Raw genomic sequence first — 20,467 nt, forward strand, 5'->3', positions numbered from 1 at the left:
TTAACTACTGTATGTATTTAATTAATAACCACCTTATCAAGAGCAACTTCCATATTAGCAACCTTTTCTTTCAATCGGCGCTCCTGAGATCGCAGGACTTCTAGTTCTCCGGCCATCTTGTTTTTCTCTGTTGAAACAGTACTCAATTCCTGGCTTAATTTTGTCTTCTCTTCTTTTAGAAAATGCTTCTCCTACAATTATACAGGAGCAAATATCAGAAATGATATGGTGATGTAGATACTGAAGCACACACACATCATTTCTCTTATCCTAGATTTGTTAATTTTACTCTTCCATTATTTGCCTATTTGGAACTTATGGCAGGACGGGAGAAAAAAGTGGTAAATAACAAAGACACAGCAAATAAGTCCATGTAATGACTGTGTGTGCGTTCAGTTGCTTAGTCATGTCTGACTCTTTGTGACCCCATGAACTGTGGCCCGCCAGGCTCCTCTGACCATGGGATTTTCCCAAGCAAGAATACTGGAGTGGGTTGCCATTTCCTTCTCCCAGGATCTTCCTGACTCAGGGACTAAACCACGTATCTGGTGTCTCCTACACTGCAGTCAAATTCTTTACCACTGAGCTACCAGGAAAGACCAGTGAGAGGTATAACAAATATATGTGCATATCTGTCAATATTTAGCCTCATTCTGAAAAAGCACTGCAGCATTTTGGGGAAGGGGAAAAGCAACTGCTTTAGTTGCCCTCATTTTCTGCGTATGCTGTTTACCTTCTCATTGGCATTATGGTCAGTTCTATTGTAACTCTTCTTCTGAAAGTGCAAGTCTATTCCAAAGACTGACTATTCCCTGATTGATGTATCAGGGAATATTTGAGCACAACACAGATTTCCCCTTTACTAATGCATGGTTTCATCTATGAGAAATACTAGGTCAGTGCAGAAAACAGCACCCAGCTAAGGAGAGTTGCACAGAAATACAAAAAACAAACATACACACCCTTCAAACAATTAGCTCCCTCAGTTTACCTTGTGTTATGAGCCACATCCTATATCACAGAGAAACCTACCTTCTACCCCTTCTTAACAACTATCACACTGCAATTCTTCAATGCACACGTTCACAAGCAAACTTCAGGTCATTTTAGGATAAAGGGCCATTCTAATTGTAGTATTTAGGTGTCTCTTAAGCATTTACCGTGTAAAACTGTGCTACCATTTTCATTAGGTTCCTACTTTTCTTTTGTCACTGATGAAGTGCATCAGTGTCGTGCTCCTAATCCCACCACTCCCACAAGTCCCATGGTGGTTTTTGTTGCACGATTTTGCATAGTGTGATTTTAGGAACACAGTTGTTACATTAGAGTGGAACTGAACATGCTCTGCTTATAATCACTCTGTCTCTACCACGAGTATCTTCTTGCAGTTAAAATACTAGCTCTTGGACAGCTTCATGTAAGAAAATGAAATCAGAACACTTTAACAGCACACATAAAAATACATTCAGAATAGGTTAAGGACCTAAATGTAAGATCGGACACTATAAAACATCAGCAGAACACTCTGACATAAATTACAGCAATATCCTTTTCCATCTATCTCCCAGAGTAATGGAAATTAAAACAAATTATAACACCAATGGAATTAAATGAATGGGACCTAATTAAGCCCAAAAGTTTTTGCACAGCAAAGGAAATCATAAACAAAACGAAAAAACAAGCCACAGAATGGAAGAAAATATGTGCAAATGATGCAATTGACAAAAGATTAGTCTCAAAAATTTGCAAACAGCTCATGTGGCTTAATATGAGAAAAGAAATAATCCCATCAAAAAATGGGCAGAAGACCTAAACAGACTTCTCTCCAGAGAGGACATACAGGTGGCAAGAGGCACATGAAAAGATGTTCAACATCTAATTAACAGAGAAATGCCAATCAAAACTATGACGAGGTAACACCTCACACCAGCAGAATGGCCATCATCAAAAAATCCACAATCAATAAATGCCTTAGAAGGTGTGGAAAAAAGAGAACCCACCTACACTCTTGGTGGGACTGTAAACTGGTAATTGCCACTATGGAGAACAATATGGAGGTTCCTTAAAAAACTAAAATTAGACCTATCACATGATTCAGCAATCCCACTCCTGGGCATATATCCAGAGAAAACCATTGTTTGAAAGGATACATGCACCTCAGTGTTCACTGCAGCACTGATTTACAATAGGCAAGATATGGAAGTAATCTAAATGTCCATCAACAGATGAATGGATAAAGAAGATGTGATATATATATGCAATGGAATATTACTCAGCCATTAAAAAGAATGAAATCATGTCATTTGCAGCAACATGGATGGACCTGGAGATAATCATACTAAGTGAAGTGAAGTCACACAGAGAAAAACAAATGTTGTATGATATCACTTATATGTGGATTCTAAAAAAATGATACAAATGAAATTATTTACAAATAGAAACAGACTCACAGACTTAGAGAAGGAATTCATGGTTACTGGTGGGAAGGGGTGGGGGGAGGGATAGATTGGAAATTTGAGATTAAATATACATACTACTTTTTCTTTCTAATTTTTATTGGAGTAGAGTTGCTTTACAGTGTTGTGTTAGTCTCTGCTGTACAGCAAAACGAATCAGCCATATGTATACATATATCCCCTCTTTTTTAGATTTCCTTCCCATTTAGGTCACCACAGAGCACTGAGTAGAGTTCCCTGGGCTCTACAGTATGTTCTCATTAGTTATCTATTTAATGCATAGTATCAAAAGTGTATATATGTCAATCCCAATCTTCTAATTCTTCCCACCCTCACCCCTCCCCCTTGGAATCCATGTTTGTTCTCACTGATACATTTAAAATAGATAACCAACAGAGACCTACTGTATAGCACAGCGAATGCTGCTCAATATTATGTAATAATCTAAATGGAAAAAGAATTTGAAAAAGAATGCTGCTGCTGCTGCTGCTGCTGCTGCTAAGTCGCTTCAGTCGTGTCTGACTCTGTGCGACCCCATAGATGGCAGCCCACCAGGCTCCCCCGTCCCTGGGATTCTCCAGGCAAGAACACTGGAGTGGGTTGCCATTTCCTTCTCCAATGCATGAAAGTGAAAAGTGAAAGTGAAGTCAATCAGTCGTGTCCGACTCTTAGCGACCCCGTGGACTGCAGCCTACCAGGCTCCTCCGTCCATGGGATTTTCCAGGCAAGAGTACTGGAGTGGGGTGCCATTGCCTTCTCCGTGAAAAAGAATAGATACATGTAAAAAATAACAAAAGAAGACCAAGGAAGAAAATAATAAAAGAAAATAAAATTCATTCCAGAGAAGTTATTAAAAAAAAAAAACCACTAGCTCTTTCAAGGTCCTGCTCAGATTTTCCTTTGGGAACCGTCTCCTCATTCTCTCAGTTAGGAATAACCTCTTGCCTTGTTCCCACTGTACTTTGTATCTCTGTGTCTTACTCTGTGTTGTAGTTTACTAATGAGTAAACACATTGGCCTCCCCCACTCCAAGGACAGGGACTCACCTTGTTTGCATTTGTCATTGCCTCTTCCAAAAATTGTATCTTGCTCTGAAGGGCATCTATCTGACCTCTTTTAGCTGTAATTTGTTTTTGCATCCCCATTGCCACTTTCATAGCTGGGGGAAAAAAAAAGGAACTAAATTGTGTCTTAGTTTTTAAAGTTTCTAAATTTTGAGAGGTGACTATAATTTGATGTTCAAACACTATGAAAAGGTGTAAGATTCCTCTAAGGCATCTGGATCACTTCAAGAAAGTGTTCACAAAAGATTTCACAATATTGGGATACAACAATTTTCAGCAATTACTCAGGGGTTTTGAGCTGAGAAACATATGTAAATGCTGATATTCTGTGATTCCTTGCTAGAATTAACTTCATTGACCATTGTAATTTGCCATATCTCCAATGGTAATAAATAATACTGACCAAATTCATACTTACACATATAGGAAATATATACACAAAATATATAGTTATACAATGAGAAATGTAAATAGAATTTTTACTAAAATAACTTTCTATAAACTCATATATAAAATACCACGTAAGACATCTACTATTATTGATCTTTTAAAAGATTCCACTGATTACACAAACCATTCAATTTCCATTGTCATGGGTATTGCCATGTACTCAGAACTCACTATTGTTTCAAAAGTCAAACTGGCCATATAAGCATATATGTGATTATTTTACTGAAACTGGTGACAGGATGAGAAGGTTCTAGACAGGAGGCAAGGCCCTGAAGACTTAAGACATGGCAGGCCACTGAGAAGAAAAGTAAAGCTCACCACTGTTTGGAAATTCAGTCTGAGATCCTACGTTGTTTCTTAAAACCAGCTGAGAAAAGAGGTTTGAAAATGTCACTGCTTTTGAGTTAGGTCCAGCTTAGAGGTTAAAAAGAAAAAGAAAATGTGGCATTTTTTAAAAACAAAGTATTGGAGGATGAAAAGTGTGACTTCTTGCTAACAAGATATAGTTCCTGTAGCTAAACTGTCCAGACCAGGGTTAATATAGGCACAGTTCACTGGTTTGTTAATAGAGCAAAAGTCTGGTATCATTTGCTCACCACTCTGAAGAATTCTGGTCTAATTAAGTGCATCATGCTTGGCCTTCAAAGGTAATTTTCTTAATAAATTCTTTATTTTAAGGTGATCCTAATTTGAGAGTGAATACAGGGTTACCTAGTTACTTTAACAACTGTAATGGGACTAGGGGAGTTGTGGAGAGGCCTGGAGCACATAAGGAGACTGTCTAGTGGATGGGGAGGAGGGAACAGACCCCAGATGGGCCTCTGGAGTGAGCTCTCCACACCCCACCATTTTGTTTATGTTTACCAGCAAAGACAGAGCTGAATCTCTGAGGACCACACAAAATGTGGACACTTCAAGAATTTCTGTGCCATCTTTGGGCAAGGGCCATGGTAATCTTTTCAGTATCATTCCAATTTTGGTATATGTGCTGTTGAAGTGAGCACAAACATAAATCTTTTGACATGAAAAAATATTGAGAAATAGAAAATGTAGTCTTTAGTTAAATCTTTATTCTTTTAGTCAGCTAATATAGCCATATTAACAATGATAGGAATAATATGAAATAGCAACTAACCTTCCTCTGAATTAACATGGGCAGCGAGGTGAAAAGGGAACAGGTGTAAAGCAATGAGAAGGGACCCCTCATCCTAGCAGTTCAATTCCCAGGGCACCCTCCCATCTTCAACTCAGAGAAGGAGACAGGAATGGACAAATAGCCATAGGCACACAGTTTACGAAGATAGTAAACATGTGAAAAAAAGGCTGATGAATGAAAATTATTGGTGATCTGTATTTATATCAATATTTCCTAAAAAACAATTAATTGGCATAGATGGCACCACCCTTATGTCAGAAAGTGAAGAGGAACTAAAAAGCCTCTTGATGAAAGTGAAAGTGGAGAGTGAAAAAGTTGGCTTAAAGCTCAACATTCAGAAAACGAAGATCATGGCATCTGGTCCCATCACTTCATGGGAAATAGATGGTGAAACAGTGGAAACAGTGTCAGACTTTATTTTTTGGGCTCCAAAATCACTGCAGATGGTGACTGCAGCCATGAAATTAAAAGACACTTACTCCTTGGAAGAAAAGTTATGACCAACCTAGATAGCATATTCAAAAGCAGAGGCATTACTTTGCCAACAAAGGTCCATCTAGTCAAGGCTATGGTTTTTCCAGTGGTCATGTATGGATGTGAGAGTTGGACTGTGAAGAAAGCTGAGCTGAAGAATTGATGCTTCTGAACTGTGGTGTTGGAGAAGACTCTTGAGAGTCCCTTGGACTGCAAGGAGATCCAACCAGTCCATTCTGAAGGAGATCAGCCCTGGGATTTCTTTGGAAGGAATGATGCTAAAGCTGAAACTCCAGTACTTTGGCCACCTCATGCAAAGAGTTGACTCATTGGAAAAGACTCTGATGCTGGGAGAGATTGGGGGCAGGAGAAGGGGATGACAGAGGATGAGATGGCTGGATAGCATCACTGACTCGATGGCCGTGAGTCTCAGTGAACTCCGGGAGTTGGTGATGGACAGGGAGGCCTGGCGTGCTGCGATTCATGGGGTCGCAAAGAGTCGGACACGACTGAGCAACTGAACTGAACTAAACTGAACTGATGGACATTGAAGTTTGTTAGAAATTATTGAAATAGCTAAAGAAAAAGAAAGGTTCCAATACTTAAGGAATAAATTAAGCAAATGTCAATTTCCCTCAAAAACACTAGGAATTATAACTGCTATATGACAACCATCAGTGATATCTACTGTTGTATGTCTCTCACACATGCTTCACTGTGAAGAAGTGGAAGGCAATGAATCCAGTTTGTGTTTTATTAAATCTATACCAAGGGAATTAAAAACAAAAGGAAAAGATCTACTGAAGCATACCATGACCATCAGATCCTTCCATTGACTTTAATGTATTTCTTGTTTGCTCCAGCTCAGACTGTGCAGATTTTAATTGCATTTTCAGCTTATTTGTAGTAGTTTCCATTTCTTCACTTTTGTTTCGAAAATTCCTTTTTAAGACTTCATAGTCCTCTGTACAACATGATAAGCAATAATAGTTGGTTAATTTTTTTCTACTCCATTGTTATAAAGCTTGTTTTATTTGTAATTAATGATCACAGAATTTTGGAGCTGAAAGAGACCCCACTCAGTTACATCATCATTTGTTACAGAAATGAGATGTACACACTCATTTTCAGGGATCTAACTCTTTTAATCTGCTCGGATGGGTCGTCCTGTTTTACTCTTATTAGTCATTGCTTTTCTTCCAGCCAGTGAAATTGGCTGACATCTATTTCCTCTTAAACCTTCTTGGATAATCATACCCACCACAACAGATTTGGCCACCATTTGTAGGCAGATGGATCTCCATGACTTGGTAAGTAACCTGACACTGCCACATGTTTTACCGGATTTTTTATCTCCAGTAGCTATCAAAATACCTGGCATTCATCATTCATACACAAGAATACACACATACATTCAACTATCCATTTATTTACATTTGTCTACTTATATATGATAGATAGATTTACTTATAAAGGGAACAAGCAGAGTCAAGACCTCTCTGCTGAGATCTAACCCCATCTCTCCAGATATTTTCATGTGGATGCCCTGGTGCCCCCAGACCAATGGTCTCACACTGACTGCCTCACCCTCCTGCCTGTAAGTTAACCCCTCTTGATTTCGTTTTCTCAGATGTTGATATCATTGTTCTCCCAATACTACAAATTTAAAATCAGAAGCACACACACAACCCCTCTGATCATTTACTGTTGATTCAATCTCCAAAAACTTGCTTAAGTCTTCCCTCTCTTCTCATTCTCATTATACTGCCTCAGTTCGGGGTCTCATCACCTTTCCCTGGGACCACTGCAAAACTCTCCTTAGCTGGCTGGCCTCTGTTCCTTTATGCTTGCCTTTCTCTTCTTACCTGCTGACTCTGTCCTTCTAAAATGTAAATTTGGTGACAACAATCTCTTCCTCGGTATCTTTCGCCGGCTCCACACTGTCTGGCTCTCCCTATCCATTCCGCCTCATTTCTTAATTCTTGCTCATTTGTATTTCTACTCCCAGTAAGTGTTTCTGAGGTTGCACTGTGTTACTTCATGCCTTCCTGCTTTTGTCCATAATGTTCTCTCCACCTGGACTGCCCTTCTACTTCCTTTTTACCTGCCAAATTCCTATTCCTCCATCGAACCCAGATGTCACCGGCGACAGGAGGCTGATTCCCTCCCTTTCCTGCATCTGCACCCACCACCCAGCCACTGTGCTTCACCCACCGCATGTGACACATTCTACACAGGTCTGGCTTCCGACTAACGTGGAGCCTCACTGTTGTTCCCAGGGCCTGTCTCAGCATCTGGCATAGGAGATGCTCAGCAATCACTGACATGCGTGTGCGTGTATGTGTGTATGCGTGTGAAGTAGACAACACCTGTTCCATACTAACAGTGAACTGAGGGTATTTTCATCTCCAAGAAATTTGCGTAAGTCTATTTACATGTGCGGCTTCATTATTACACCTCTCATCAAGCTATGTGACTCAGAGGACTCGAGGTCTCCACTTCTCTCACTCTCCCCTTGGAAACGCAGTGCAGAACTTCACGGACACTGCGGGCTGACTAAAGTTAATGGTCAATGAGTGCACACTCTGGGAGCACTTCATGGAGAAGTGTCAGGGTTTCGGGTGATGAGATGCGTGCGCAGGGACAGCATAATTATCCATGTTTGTATCACTGGATGAGGGCCCCTTCTGTCACAACAGTCCTAGTATCCTCGTGGAACGCCACTGACAGCACTCCTCCTTTCGGCAGAGTTTGAACTGGAGTAACGTACCTGTAAGACTGTTTAACTCATTCCTACTAGCTTTCACCTCACTTAATAAATGGTCTCTCTCTTGCTTGATGTCTTTCACTGCACGGAGCCTCTCGGAGCCTGCGTTCACCAGCTTCACCTTTTCCAGTTCCAGGTCACTCACTCTGGCTTCAAGCTCCCGTATCTTTGCATCTCTTTTATCTTTCAAAATCTAAATGTAGGGATAAATACAAAGGACAGAGCAAGAAATAACAAAATAAAATATAAAGCAGCAATAAGAAGTGGGAAAACAAAAGGAGTATTTTACCTTTCTTTTAACCATAGATACCAATTCCCAGGATCACTGGCTACAGCCCTTCATTATTCCTATTCTATATATACATTCATAAAAAAAAAAAAAATACTGGGCACCTAACTGTGCCAGATTCCACTTTACACGTTGAGGATGGTGTGCAGGTAAGGCCCTAGGTGAGCACCTACTCAGGTTTTACTCCCATGGCAGCTCCCCCACCAGGCTCCCCCTGCCCTGGCCGTGTATAGCAGTAAACAATGTCCTTGTCCTCGTGGGGTTTTTCCACTCTCGTGAGAGGAGACAGACAACAAGTATTGAATAACCAGATGACAATAATGACGGAAAAAGAACTGAAAAGGTGAGAGGGTAGAGAATGAACACAGGGAGGGGGCTGCTACTGGAGCTAAGGTGGTGTGTGGAAGAGAGCCTGACCACTGCCCTGATGAAAGCTTCTAGTCAGGGTGGTTCTTGGCGGTACTGAAAATTTGAATTTGGGGAGGAGGGGTCCCATCAGTCTAACCCGTTCTGCCTAAAAACTGTTCTTCAAGTGAAACAATTTATGCTGGACCCTTGCTTTCCTTTCAGAAGACTCTATTCCCCTCCCTGGTAAGGACAGCCTATACGATCAGCTCCCAGTATAAAAACTCTGCCCACTGAGCCTCTGATGAACCCCCCTGGTTGGCAACATCTGACATATGTCACAACTTATTGATGGCGGGGTTAAGCATCTTGTGCCCAGCTGCAGGGGAGGAAGCTTATGCCTGGTTTCCTTTGGGAGAATTTTCCCCTTTGCTGATTTTTAGATCCTTTCTTTGTCATAAATCATCATAAGGGAAAAAATATTGTTTTTTTGTATCTATATGAGATGATAGATGTTATCTTATTGCTGTAATCATTGCACAATATGTGTAAATTAAGCCATTATGCTGTATCCCTTAAACTCATATAGTATTGTATGTCAATTATATTCCAACAAAACTGAAAGAAAAAATTAATTATATGTGATTTGTTTCCTACTAGCTACCATGGCAGATAAAAGTAATATAAAGCTTGGGAAACTGAATTTTTAAAAATTCATTCAATAGTTTTAAATTCTGATAAATATTTACTGAGCACCTTCTAGGTACATGGCACAAAGTCAGGGGCAGGGGTACAAAGACGAAGATGTGTGCCCTGCTTGAAGAAATCTTCAGTCTTACAGGGAAGAGGAGAAATTGCTATTTACACACACATACACACACGCACATACCACATACCCCAGGCGTGTGCGTGCGCATACACAGTGTAATACAGAATGTGACCCAGGCTGTAAGAGGTACAAACGCAGTACCATAAGGTTCAGGTGGAGAGTGGAATGGGGGAAGGGAACTCATATTTTCTAAACGTCTTCCACAGACCAGGATCCAAGCTAAATCCTTGATATATACTTTCTCATTTAAGCCTCAAATAATCCAACAAGATTCGGGGTATTTTGGTTTACAGACATAGAAGCGAACATTCAGCAAACAGTCTAGTGCTTTACAGTTACCGAGTGGTGAGATGGGGTTCAAATTTAGGTCTGTCTGAATGGGGACAAAATGCTTTCTCAAACTACGGGATCAGGACAGACTTCATAAAGAAGCTGGATTTTCTGATTTTTCTCTTTTGTATCAGCACTTCTGAACCATTTGGGGGCCACTTCTTGTGGAATTTAAGAAAAGTGTGGAAACTTTCTCACAAAAGCACACATGCACACTGACAAAAACACTTGCAAACAATTTTGGAGTGTCTATAACTATCTTTACAGAACCTACTTCTGGTCAATTAGGTCAGACTTATGGGAGAAAAAAAGATATTTCAGAAGCTAAACCACCAAGACACTCTACAGACCTTAACTTCCTGTAGCTCCAGCCTCCTATCATTGATCTCCTTCTCCAGCTGAGCTTTCTCCACTTGCATAGCACCGGCCGTCCGCCCGTGCTGGCCCACCAACTGCGTCATGTTCTCAATCTGCTGTCGCAGGATCTCGATCACTTTGTCCTTCTCTGCCATCTGCAGCCTGAGGGCCTCACACTCTGTCTGCACGTTTCGGAGGTGATCCCCTTCATTCTTCAGGTGCTGCAGCTCCTGCAACTTCAAGTCCACCCGGGAGCGCAGCTTCGTGATTTCTGCGTTGGTGGCCTCGATGGCTCGCTCCTTTTCCTGGAGGGAAGCTGTCAGGTCCGACACGGTCCTCTCCGAACTCTCCAGGGTCATCTTCTTGGCTGTCAACTCTTCCACCACTTTGCGGAGCATCTCTTTGGTGGATTCAAGCTGAGCAGTCAAGGAGGACACTTTTTCTAGACTTTCATTCTTTCCTTGAATGGCTGCCATCTGATTGTTAAAGAAGAATTTCATGGATTTAGGCAGACAGGGAGAGGTCTCAAGAGATCTGACAAGTTAGCTCAAGAAAGTGAAATCATGAATATGACAGTACCTCCAACTGTTTTGCTCTCAGAACTTCATACAGACAGCAGACAAACTTGTGTTAATTAGATCAAGGTGGAGAGACCTTAATTAAATAACAATGCTCATCCAGAATGGTGTTGTAGGGTGGGGACGAGCTCGGCTAGTGTCCTCTGAGGAAGTTTTCCACAGCAATTTATATTAGGATGACACTGGCAACAGTGGGAAGTGGGGTAAGAGTGAAGACAGCTATCCTTTCTGTTTCCCTCTTCCTTAATTCCACCTTTGAGGGAAAAGTGAATGATGGCTTTTATCCAATGTACATTCACATTCTCTGGTCCTTGTTTGGAGAAGAGTAAGATTCTAATTGGGCTTCCCTGGTGGCTCAGACAGTAAAGGATCTGCCTGCAATGCAAGAGACCCTGGTTCGATTCCTGGGTTGGGAAGATCCCCTGGAAAAGGGATAGGCGACCCACTCTAGTACTCTTCAGCTTCCCTGGTGGCTTAGATGGTAAAGAATCTGCCCACAATGCGGGAGACCTGGGTTCAATCTCTGGGTTGGGAAGATCCCCTGGAGGAGGGCATGGCAACACACTCTAGTATTCTTGCCTGGAGAATCCCATGGACAGAGAAGCCTCGTGGGCTACAGTCCATGAGGTCGCAGAGTCAGACACGACTGAGCGACTCAGCACAGCACAGCGCAAGATTCTGACCTCCACGTGCTCCTTGCAGTTTTCCTCCTGCCCAGGTTGGACCAGTGAATAGGAAGATGGCTTTGCCTGGGTCTCAGCCAAGGGTGGTCCCTTTGGTTTGCTTTTTCATTTGAGGAAGCTCTTTGTGGGACGCTTTTTGTGTCTCCATGGCAATTATGGCAGGCATTGGAACTATGTGCTTCCTGTCTTGAAGGTACACTGGTGCTCACACAGCACTCCACATGTCACTCCTGGTGTGCTGAACTGGAGTGCATATGTATCATTCCTCATCAGCCTGGGAGGTGAGGAGGGAAAAGCCTCTCTGGGGAAGGGGAAACAAAAAAATCTACTGGAAACCTTCAACACTGCTTTTCCTCAGATCTCCCTATGTGCTTAGTTGCTCAGTCGTGTCCGACTCCTTGCAACCCCACGAACTATAGCCCACCAGGCTCCACTGTCCGTGGGGATTCTCCAGGCAAGAATACTGGAGTGGGTTGCCATGCCCTCCTCCGGGGGATGTTCCCAATCCAGGGATCGTACCCAGGCCTCCCACATTGCAGGCAGATTCTTTTACATCTGAGCCACAGATCTCAGATGAAGCTCAGATCTCCCTATGGTCTGATGCTTGTCTATTACTAGGAATTATTAGGTTACCAATTTCCAGGTGAAATGAAAAGGCCACTGGATGGGAGTTTCATTACTCAACAATGGACAAAAGCGAGATGAAGTTTAACATCTGAAATTTAACAAGAGGTCGGAACCATAGAAATAAACACCCAGTTTATATATCTTGCTCTCAGAGCCCACAGCTCTCGCCGGGGGAGGCCCGGCCTCACCTGCCGCTCCATCTGGCCCTGACACTCGCTCTTCATGGCCTTGAGCAAGGCCTCCAGGCGCTGCACCTCCATGTTCCTGTCGTCCAGTTCCCGCCGCAGGTGGTCGATGGTGATGCTGTTGCCCGTGTCCCGGTCCCACAGCCTCTTGTTCTGCTCCTTCTCCAGACTCAGCTCCTTCTCTCGTTTATGTAGGTCGGCCTACAAGAAGGGACGTCAGCCTTTCCCCTCGTGTTACACATTGGTTTTCAAACTCTTTTTCTCCTTACATCATCTTTGGAGTTTCTATGTGATTTGACAAGACTTCGATTTGGAATTGGATTCTTAATTATTTTAGATAAAAAACAATGATTTCATAGAAAACTAACATTTTGTTTACTTATAATTTCTAGCATTACAAGTAACTCTCAATGGACTAGACCCCAGATTAGATATGAGGATGCTGGGAAACATGCAACAGGAGGGAGAGAAGTGAGGATTATCCCGCAGTTTTAGAGTCAGCTCTCCCTTGAGTGTGTGCTGATCAAGCCCTGGTTAGCCTGTGAAGGACTCTCCGGCAGCTGAGGGCCTTGTAGCCTGAGGTAAGGTTTGGTGGGGAGAGAATCCTGTTCTACAGGAACCCTAAAAAATATCACAGGAAGGGGTACCAACATCACCTTTCCTAAATTTCTCAGCCTGTAGTACCCCTAACGGAGGGCAGAAGCTGCTTCACCACCGTCGGAATCCTCTTCTCTTCCTACAAAAATTTTCTTACCTAAATTTGCATTTAACTTTTCTTTACACATGATTTGTATGTGTTTTGAATGTTGTTTGGCTTTGAAATGAACGCTCAACCCTACTTCAGTTTAGCAGAACACAGTACCTAACGGAAAGACTATGGCTGTTCAAAGATCACCTTCACCCAACTTGTAAGCCCTAAGAGTTGTGCTTAAAGTATACAATATTATATTTCACACGTAAAACTTGAATAGTGTCCAGGATGCTGTGTTGTGTGTAAATGTACAGACATGTTGTAAAATTTGGAATTTTAAACTAGTTTTGTGAAATACTGTGGTAAAACTTCCCAGAATTAATCTCATTCATATTTCAGAGCACCTTCTTACCAAGAGCTTTTGAAGTTGGTCGTCCAGATTTCCAGATTCCTGACTGAACTGATCACGTTCCGTCCGTGCTTCAGTTAGCTCTGAGTTTGCGAGAACTAACTGCTTCTCCAGCTCTTCTATCTACAAGGAAAGCACAAATCAATCTGACTACGTCAATGAATAATATAAAATAAATATAGTCTTTGGAAAACAAACAGTATTATTTGAGGCAATGGTATCATTTGAGGGGCAAAAATAAGAGTTCATTTTGTGATGTATTTTGTAGACAAAATTGTCATGTATTTTGCAAAGTTTTCTAAACTTAAAATCTATGTAGAATTCAGCCAAACTGACCAAAATGAAATACTTGGTACTGTGAGATTTAGCCATTGTCTGTAATATGTCACTCTCATGATCACATTATTCAAAATCTATCTTCTGTGAAAATGAGTTCTATACTTTGGTATTTAAGGAAGCTTTATGTGGCATAAAGAATATTCTACGTAGCCCACACAAATTAACTATGTTATACTTAGAAGTGCTATTTTGTTTCAGAACATCAGTTTCAAAAATAAAGGCACTGACTATAAAACAATGAATGGTAACAAGTTTATAGTTATTGTCACTGTTAGTCACCCTATTTTGGAAGGATACACAAATTTATATATATATATATATATATATAAAATAATACAATTCTCATTTTTTCTAACTATCAAATGGGATAAGAATACTAATTTAAAGAACTGTATAGATGTAGTTCTCTCTTACAGACAGGCAGCTGTCAGATCTGTGTGACCATGCATTTCTATGACATATGCCAGAAGGGCCATCGCTGTAAACATCATCTCTACAGCTCTTAACCTGGGGCTTCAGGCTACAAGGTTAAGATCTCAGACAATGGAGATTCTGAGTTTATATTTGAGCACAGCTACATAAACTCACTACTTAGACCCAGATATTAAAGTAATGAAAAACTACTGATACTGTTATATAGTGATACCTGATCTTTAATGTGATACCTACAATAACATTTCATCACCACTTTCCAATAATAACAAATCTTTCATGTCTGCATAAATGCTACATATTCCTTACTTCTAAGGCATCTACTGAACAGGCTTCCAAATCCAGTCGAGAATAAAACTTACTGACTGGTTTGGATGGAATGTGATTAAATCTTCTTAGAGAACATACGAGCAAGACTAACATTTCGTGACACTATTTTAAGTTGGTCTAAGTTCATTTAAGATCTTCATTATTAATTTGGTGCATATATGTTAATTATATTACATATAAACATGTATATGCAACTATCTCTGATAAATGGTAAGGATGAATACATAGATGGGTGTGTATACATATATATGTCTTTATTTACATACATACATACATGACTTAAGAGCATACTAATACAGGACTATCAAATAGTTTCACATTTACCAACAGAGTAGTATCACAACCTACAGGAATATGAATATAAATTTTAATATTTACATTGGATATACTTCAAAACTGACTTTGTAATTGATTCCATGTTTTATACAAAAAGTATTTCACAGGAATTAGGTAAAACATTAGGTGACCGATAGAAATGAGCTCATAGATTCTAATAATCCTATAAAAAAGTGCTTTCACTCTTGTGCTCCTATAACATTTCATCCTCAGGGACACAAGCAGCTTCCTAAGATAAATGAGTACTATCAGCTGAAACAACCTCTTCAGCTCTACTATTATTAGGAAAGACTAACTCAGTACACTTAGTACAGACATTAAGAATACTGAGGGAAAAAAACATCAACTCTTACTTTGGTTAAACAAATGTGATCAGAAAGGCAATATGATCTGGTTGAGAGTCAAACAGCCTGGTTCTGAACCAGCTTCTGTCACATAAGCTCTCTGAGTCTGTAATTTGAGTCTAAATTATACATCTATAATTAGAAAAAAGTATTATAGATGATCTTTCAAATTCCTTTCAATTCTGCTTCTAATATTTTTTCACGTAAGATCAGTATTAATAAAGCTGAAATTCTGTATTTTCAAAGGAACCATATTTGAGCTCTAAATTTAACAAGAATGCTTTCAATTTTAAAAGTTACTCATATGACTAAAACGAACATTTTAGACTCCTAGTCTGGTGTAAAACCATTTCTATCTTTGAGCAAAGTATTTGTGTGGTTTAAAAGCTTAAATTAAGACTTGCTATTTTATGTCTGTTTTCACTTTTTAAGAAATTCTGGATAATCATTTAATGTTAAATTCTACTAGACCAAATTTTGAAAAGAAAAAAGAAAAAGAATCAACTTGTATCTTTCCATCTAAGTATCAGATGTTCCTCCAGACCCCGCAGGAACATTAGTTTTGTAGTTGTCAGTACTGACTCAACTGCTATAGCTCTGCTTTTACCTTTCACTTTTTAAAAGTAAAAATATTTATATTAATCAATCAATCAAAAAGATAAATGGAGAGTGAAAGGGAAAACCATTGAAGTAGCAGCTGAGCTGATACAAACAGCTGTAAAAAAACACTATGAAGAAAAAGCCTTTTAAAATGTTCAGAATAAATACTGACATCTGAGATGTATTAGTTTTTTTCTTTTTCGTTTCTTTTTAAATAGCAGCACTGGTTTTCCCTTTCACCATCTATGAATCTACTTTTTGTTTTAGATCACCGGACAAATAAGTACTGGGATCTCATTATAATCGTACAGTGATTTTAGATATCACCAATTGTGCCAAATTGTTATCTCATTTTCTGTGCTCAAAAATACACAGTTCTGGGATAATAAGCAATGCTGCTGGTCAGCATAGAGGTGCATTGGCAGAACTATGCAGAGATTTGCATAGAATCTCCCTGCACAGGGTATAGCTCCAGCCAGTGCTACTACAACTTCACTTTTTGAGTAGGAAGTTCAGCCCCAAATGCTTTCAAAGTAGGAAAAGTAAACTCAGAATCAAGACTGTGAGATATTTTTGTTATCAAAAAGCGAAAGTTAAGAGTAAAGCCAAATCTACAGAGCCAATAGTGACAGCTTCTACTGGTCCAAATTCGTAAAGGGGAATTCTGGAGGTTCTCCTAAAATGGAAAGAGAAGAATAGAAAAAGTATTACAGTAAGACACTTTTGTATGTCTGAAAGCTATGTCTACAGTCTTCTTTGAAATACCACTTTTCATCAGTATGAAAATACTTTTGCTTATCTGAAGAGACATTTGTCTGGCTAAACAAGTTTTCTCTATACTTATGCATTCTAGTTGGGAAAGTTGTTCAGACCTGTGATGTAATCAATTTTTAAAAATAATAAATATTTTTTCTGAAGGAATCTGACCCTCAGGAGAAAATACTAACACTGCCTGCCTCTCATAAAATATGTTGATGTATAATATCAATATACTCTTAAATCATAAGTCTCTCTTCCCACAAATCTCGCTTTTAATCATAGCTGTATTTTTTTCCTTATTGTTATTTGGGCAGTATATATTGTATATATTAAATGTACAGCAGCAGTGGAAAAATACAATTTTAAGATTTTATTTATTTAAGATTTTAAGGTTTTAATAGGCTTTAGCCTATTAAATGTCAAGGTAAATGAAAATAAAAGAAATTAAACAAAGGAATCTTTTTTTTTTTTAATTCTACATTCAATTTATCACAACAAAAACATTTCATAACAATAGAAATTTTCATGAACACAAAATAAAATACTTTCATTAATGTGTCTGATCTTCTTTGCTTAGTTACACCATGCATTTTTTTTTTTACACCATGTATTTTAAATGCTTCTCAGGTCAGAGTACATTAAAATCTGTATTTACATGGCAGGATAATCATCTCTCAGTGTTCCTTGACTAAAGCAAGTTACTATTATGTGAACCGTGAACTTCCTGATGTTCAAGCTGGTTTTAGAAAAGGCAGAGGAACCACAGATCAAATTGCCAACATCCGCTGGATCATGGAAAAAGCAAGAGAGTTCCAGAAAAACATCTATTTCTGCTTTATTGACTATGCCAAAGCCTTTTGACTATGTGGGTCACAAAAACTGTGGAAAATTCTGAAGGAGATGGGAATACCAGACTACCTGATCTGCCTCTTGAGAAATTTGTATGAAGGTCAGGAAGCAACAGTTAGAACTGGACATGGAACAACAGACTGGTTCCAAATAGGAAAAGGAGTATTTTGTCACCCTGCTTATTTAACTTCTATGCCGAGTACATCATGAGAAACGCTGGACTGGAAGAAGCACAAGCTGGAATCAAGATTGCCGGGAGAAATATCAATAACCTCAGATATGCAGATGACACCACCCTTATGGCAGAAAGTGAAGAGGAACTCAAAAGCCTCTTGATGAAAGTGAAAGTGGAGAGTGAAAAAGTTGGCTTAAAGCTCAACATTTAGAAAATGAAGATCATGGCATCCGGTCCCACCACTTCATGGGAAATAGATGGGGAAACAGTGCAAACAGTGTCAGACTTTATTTTTCTGGGCTCCAAAATCACTACAGATGGTGACTGCAGCCATGAAATTAAAAGACGCTTACTCCTTGGAAGGAAAGTTATGACCAACCTAAATAGCATATTCAAAAGCAGAGACAATACTTTGCTAACAAAGGTTCATCTAGTCAAGGCTATGGTTTTTCCTGTGGTCATGTATGGATGTGAGAGTTGGACTGTGAAGAAGGCTGAGCGTCCAAGAATTGATGCTTTTGAACTGTGGTGTTGGAGAAGACTCTTGAGAGTCCCTTGGACTGCAAGGAGATCCAACCAGTCCATTCTAAAGGAGGTCAGCCCTGGGATTTCTTTGGAAGGAATGATGCTAAAGCTGAAACTCCAGTACTTTGGCCACCTCATGCGAAGAGTTGACTCATTGGAAAAGACCCTGATGCTGGGAGGGATTGGGGGCAGGAGGAGAAGGGGACGACAGAGGATGAGATGACTGGATGGCATCACTTGACTCGATGGACGTGAGTCTGAGTGAACTCTGGGAGTTGGTGATGGACAGGGAGGCCTGGCGTGCTGCAATTCATGGGGTCGCAAAGAGTCGGACACGACTGAGTGATTGATCTGATCTGATCTGATCTGATAGAGATCCTAGGTGCCAACTCAATTAGGCTTAATACGTTTTACTAAAAGTCTCAGTGATCTGGATTAAAATTAATTAAACTAATATGCCCCCCTTTTTTCCAATAATGTTGACTGTTTAAGACTGTAAAAATTCTTCATGATCAACTGTTTACAATAGAGCAAGGTAAGACAATGATTTTAGTATTATGTTTGTATCTATATGACCTCAAAACCCTCATATAAAAGGTTTCAGTCATTTATCTGGGGCTAATGCTTCTACAATGCTAAAGAGAGAGGTGTTTATAAAAACAAAAACTATTTTTGTACCATTAAGATGTCAGTATTTGTTAAAATCTCCTACCATGCCCAAACTTAGGTTGATCAGCACAGTGTTATACATCAGAAACATGCAGATTAGCAAACAATTGGGTGACAGCTTATGAAGAGGCTGTTTCCAAGCAACATTACAAATGGAAAGCTATATTAATTTCAAATTATGTAAGATAGAGAGGTGAGTCAAGTCTTAGTATTTAGTATTTTGTGGCTTTTCAAAGGGTTTGTCAATAAACAATGAAAATTAAATCTTTTCAGAATGGGTTGAGTATGATGAATATCAGTCATTGTATAGGCTTGATCTGCCCAGAATGGGGTGGATATTCCTGTTCTCCATCTTCAGGGGAAAAGTCCATCCTGAACTTGAACACAAAAGGCAGGCCTCAGAGAAGCAGGAAAGAACAAATATTTCTGTCTGGGCTTTTGTTTCTTGGATTTAGCCTTTAAGAAGTCTAAGGCTCCTGAAGGCTACTTCTAGGTGGCAGTGGTTGAAATGACCCCCCAGAAGAATCAAGGCCAAGAGCTAAGGAAGAGGTTTTTGAGAGCAGTGCTGTTCACACTGCAACCCACCAGGAAAACGTGAAATCAATTTTAGTGGGCGTCAAATCAGTATCTGAAGAGAAGAAAAAAAGCCAGTGTCGTAAGTATTGTTTTGTGAAGTGTACTTCGATTGTATCTGCGTGCACTAGATCATATGGAAAACTAGATTTCTTGGTGTGGGTAGAGATCAAAAATGTTTGAAAGCCCTGTAGAGGATCCAAATCTCAAAACTGAGATTATACAGTTTCATGTTACTCTTTATTGTTTAGACCTTTATAGCAAGATCATGTCTAAATTTTCTATCCTACTTTTAGCTCTGCAACAACTAACTAAAATTGAAGTCTTGAACTAGAGAACCGAGGAGAAAGAGCCCCCTCCTGTGACCAGCACAGGGGTGACAGTGATAATGAAAGGAGGGGTTGCCCAAAGGCAGGAAAATATCTGGAAGAATTAGTGCTGCAATTTTTCAACTGCCTCTTCCCATAAGGAGCTTTTCCCCTTGTATCATTACACTGTAGAACTGGATTATGTTATAAAGAAAATCTGTCAGCTTTCTTATACTCTATTTTTTCCCAATCAACTAAGGAGTAAAAAAATTGGCTATAAGGGGTTAGACCTGAGGTTCTCTTATAGGTAGGATGATTATCTAAAGGATTTATCTTCCAAACTAGGGCATGTTGGAGGTGAAAGGTGGTATTCACAAAACAGGATACTATTTTGTGTCCTTGAAATCAACAAAAACCTAAGCTCCAAAAGATTGGTTGATAATGAAAATAGTTTCTTTTTAGCTATGGAAACTGAGAGAACAGAATATTGTAGTAAATATTAATTAATGTCTAGTTTTAATAGGAACCGTGTGGTAAG

At 39.7% G+C, this 20,467-nt stretch overlaps 1 protein-coding gene and 1 non-coding gene across 15 annotated transcripts in view; both read right to left on the reverse strand.

Annotated features, from left to right (window-relative positions):
- The window catches only part of CCDC158 (coiled-coil domain containing 158), an 83,180-nt gene that overhangs the window by 35,244 nt on the left and 27,469 nt on the right, over positions 1-20,467 (reverse strand). For 12 of the 14 annotated variants that reach the window (XM_059887788.1, XM_015471691.3, XM_059887789.1 and 9 more), the window contains 7 exons: positions 13,694-13,813; positions 12,594-12,791; positions 10,511-10,993; positions 8,371-8,560; positions 6,412-6,564; positions 3,503-3,615; positions 33-191 (listed from right to left, as the gene is read on the reverse strand). In XM_059887788.1, the coding sequence (XP_059743771.1) occupies positions 33-191; positions 3,503-3,615; positions 6,412-6,564; positions 8,371-8,560; positions 10,511-10,993; positions 12,594-12,791; positions 13,694-13,813 (1,416 nt within the window). The remainder of the gene's footprint in view (positions 1-32; positions 192-3,502; positions 3,616-6,411; positions 6,565-8,370; positions 8,561-10,510; positions 10,994-12,593; positions 12,792-13,693; positions 13,814-20,467) is intronic. The other 2 variants (XM_059887791.1, XM_059887790.1) reach the window with 1 other exon arrangement.
- LOC112447225 (U6 spliceosomal RNA) lies at positions 4,868-4,974 on the reverse strand. Its single transcript, XR_003035327.1, has one exon. It is a non-coding gene; the product is annotated as a U6 spliceosomal RNA (small nuclear RNA).

The sequence above is a fragment of the Bos taurus genome, chromosome 6 (assembly GCF_002263795.3).
Source record: "Bos taurus isolate L1 Dominette 01449 registration number 42190680 breed Hereford chromosome 6, ARS-UCD2.0, whole genome shotgun sequence".
NCBI classification, from domain to species: Eukaryota; Metazoa; Chordata; class Mammalia; order Artiodactyla; family Bovidae; genus Bos; species Bos taurus.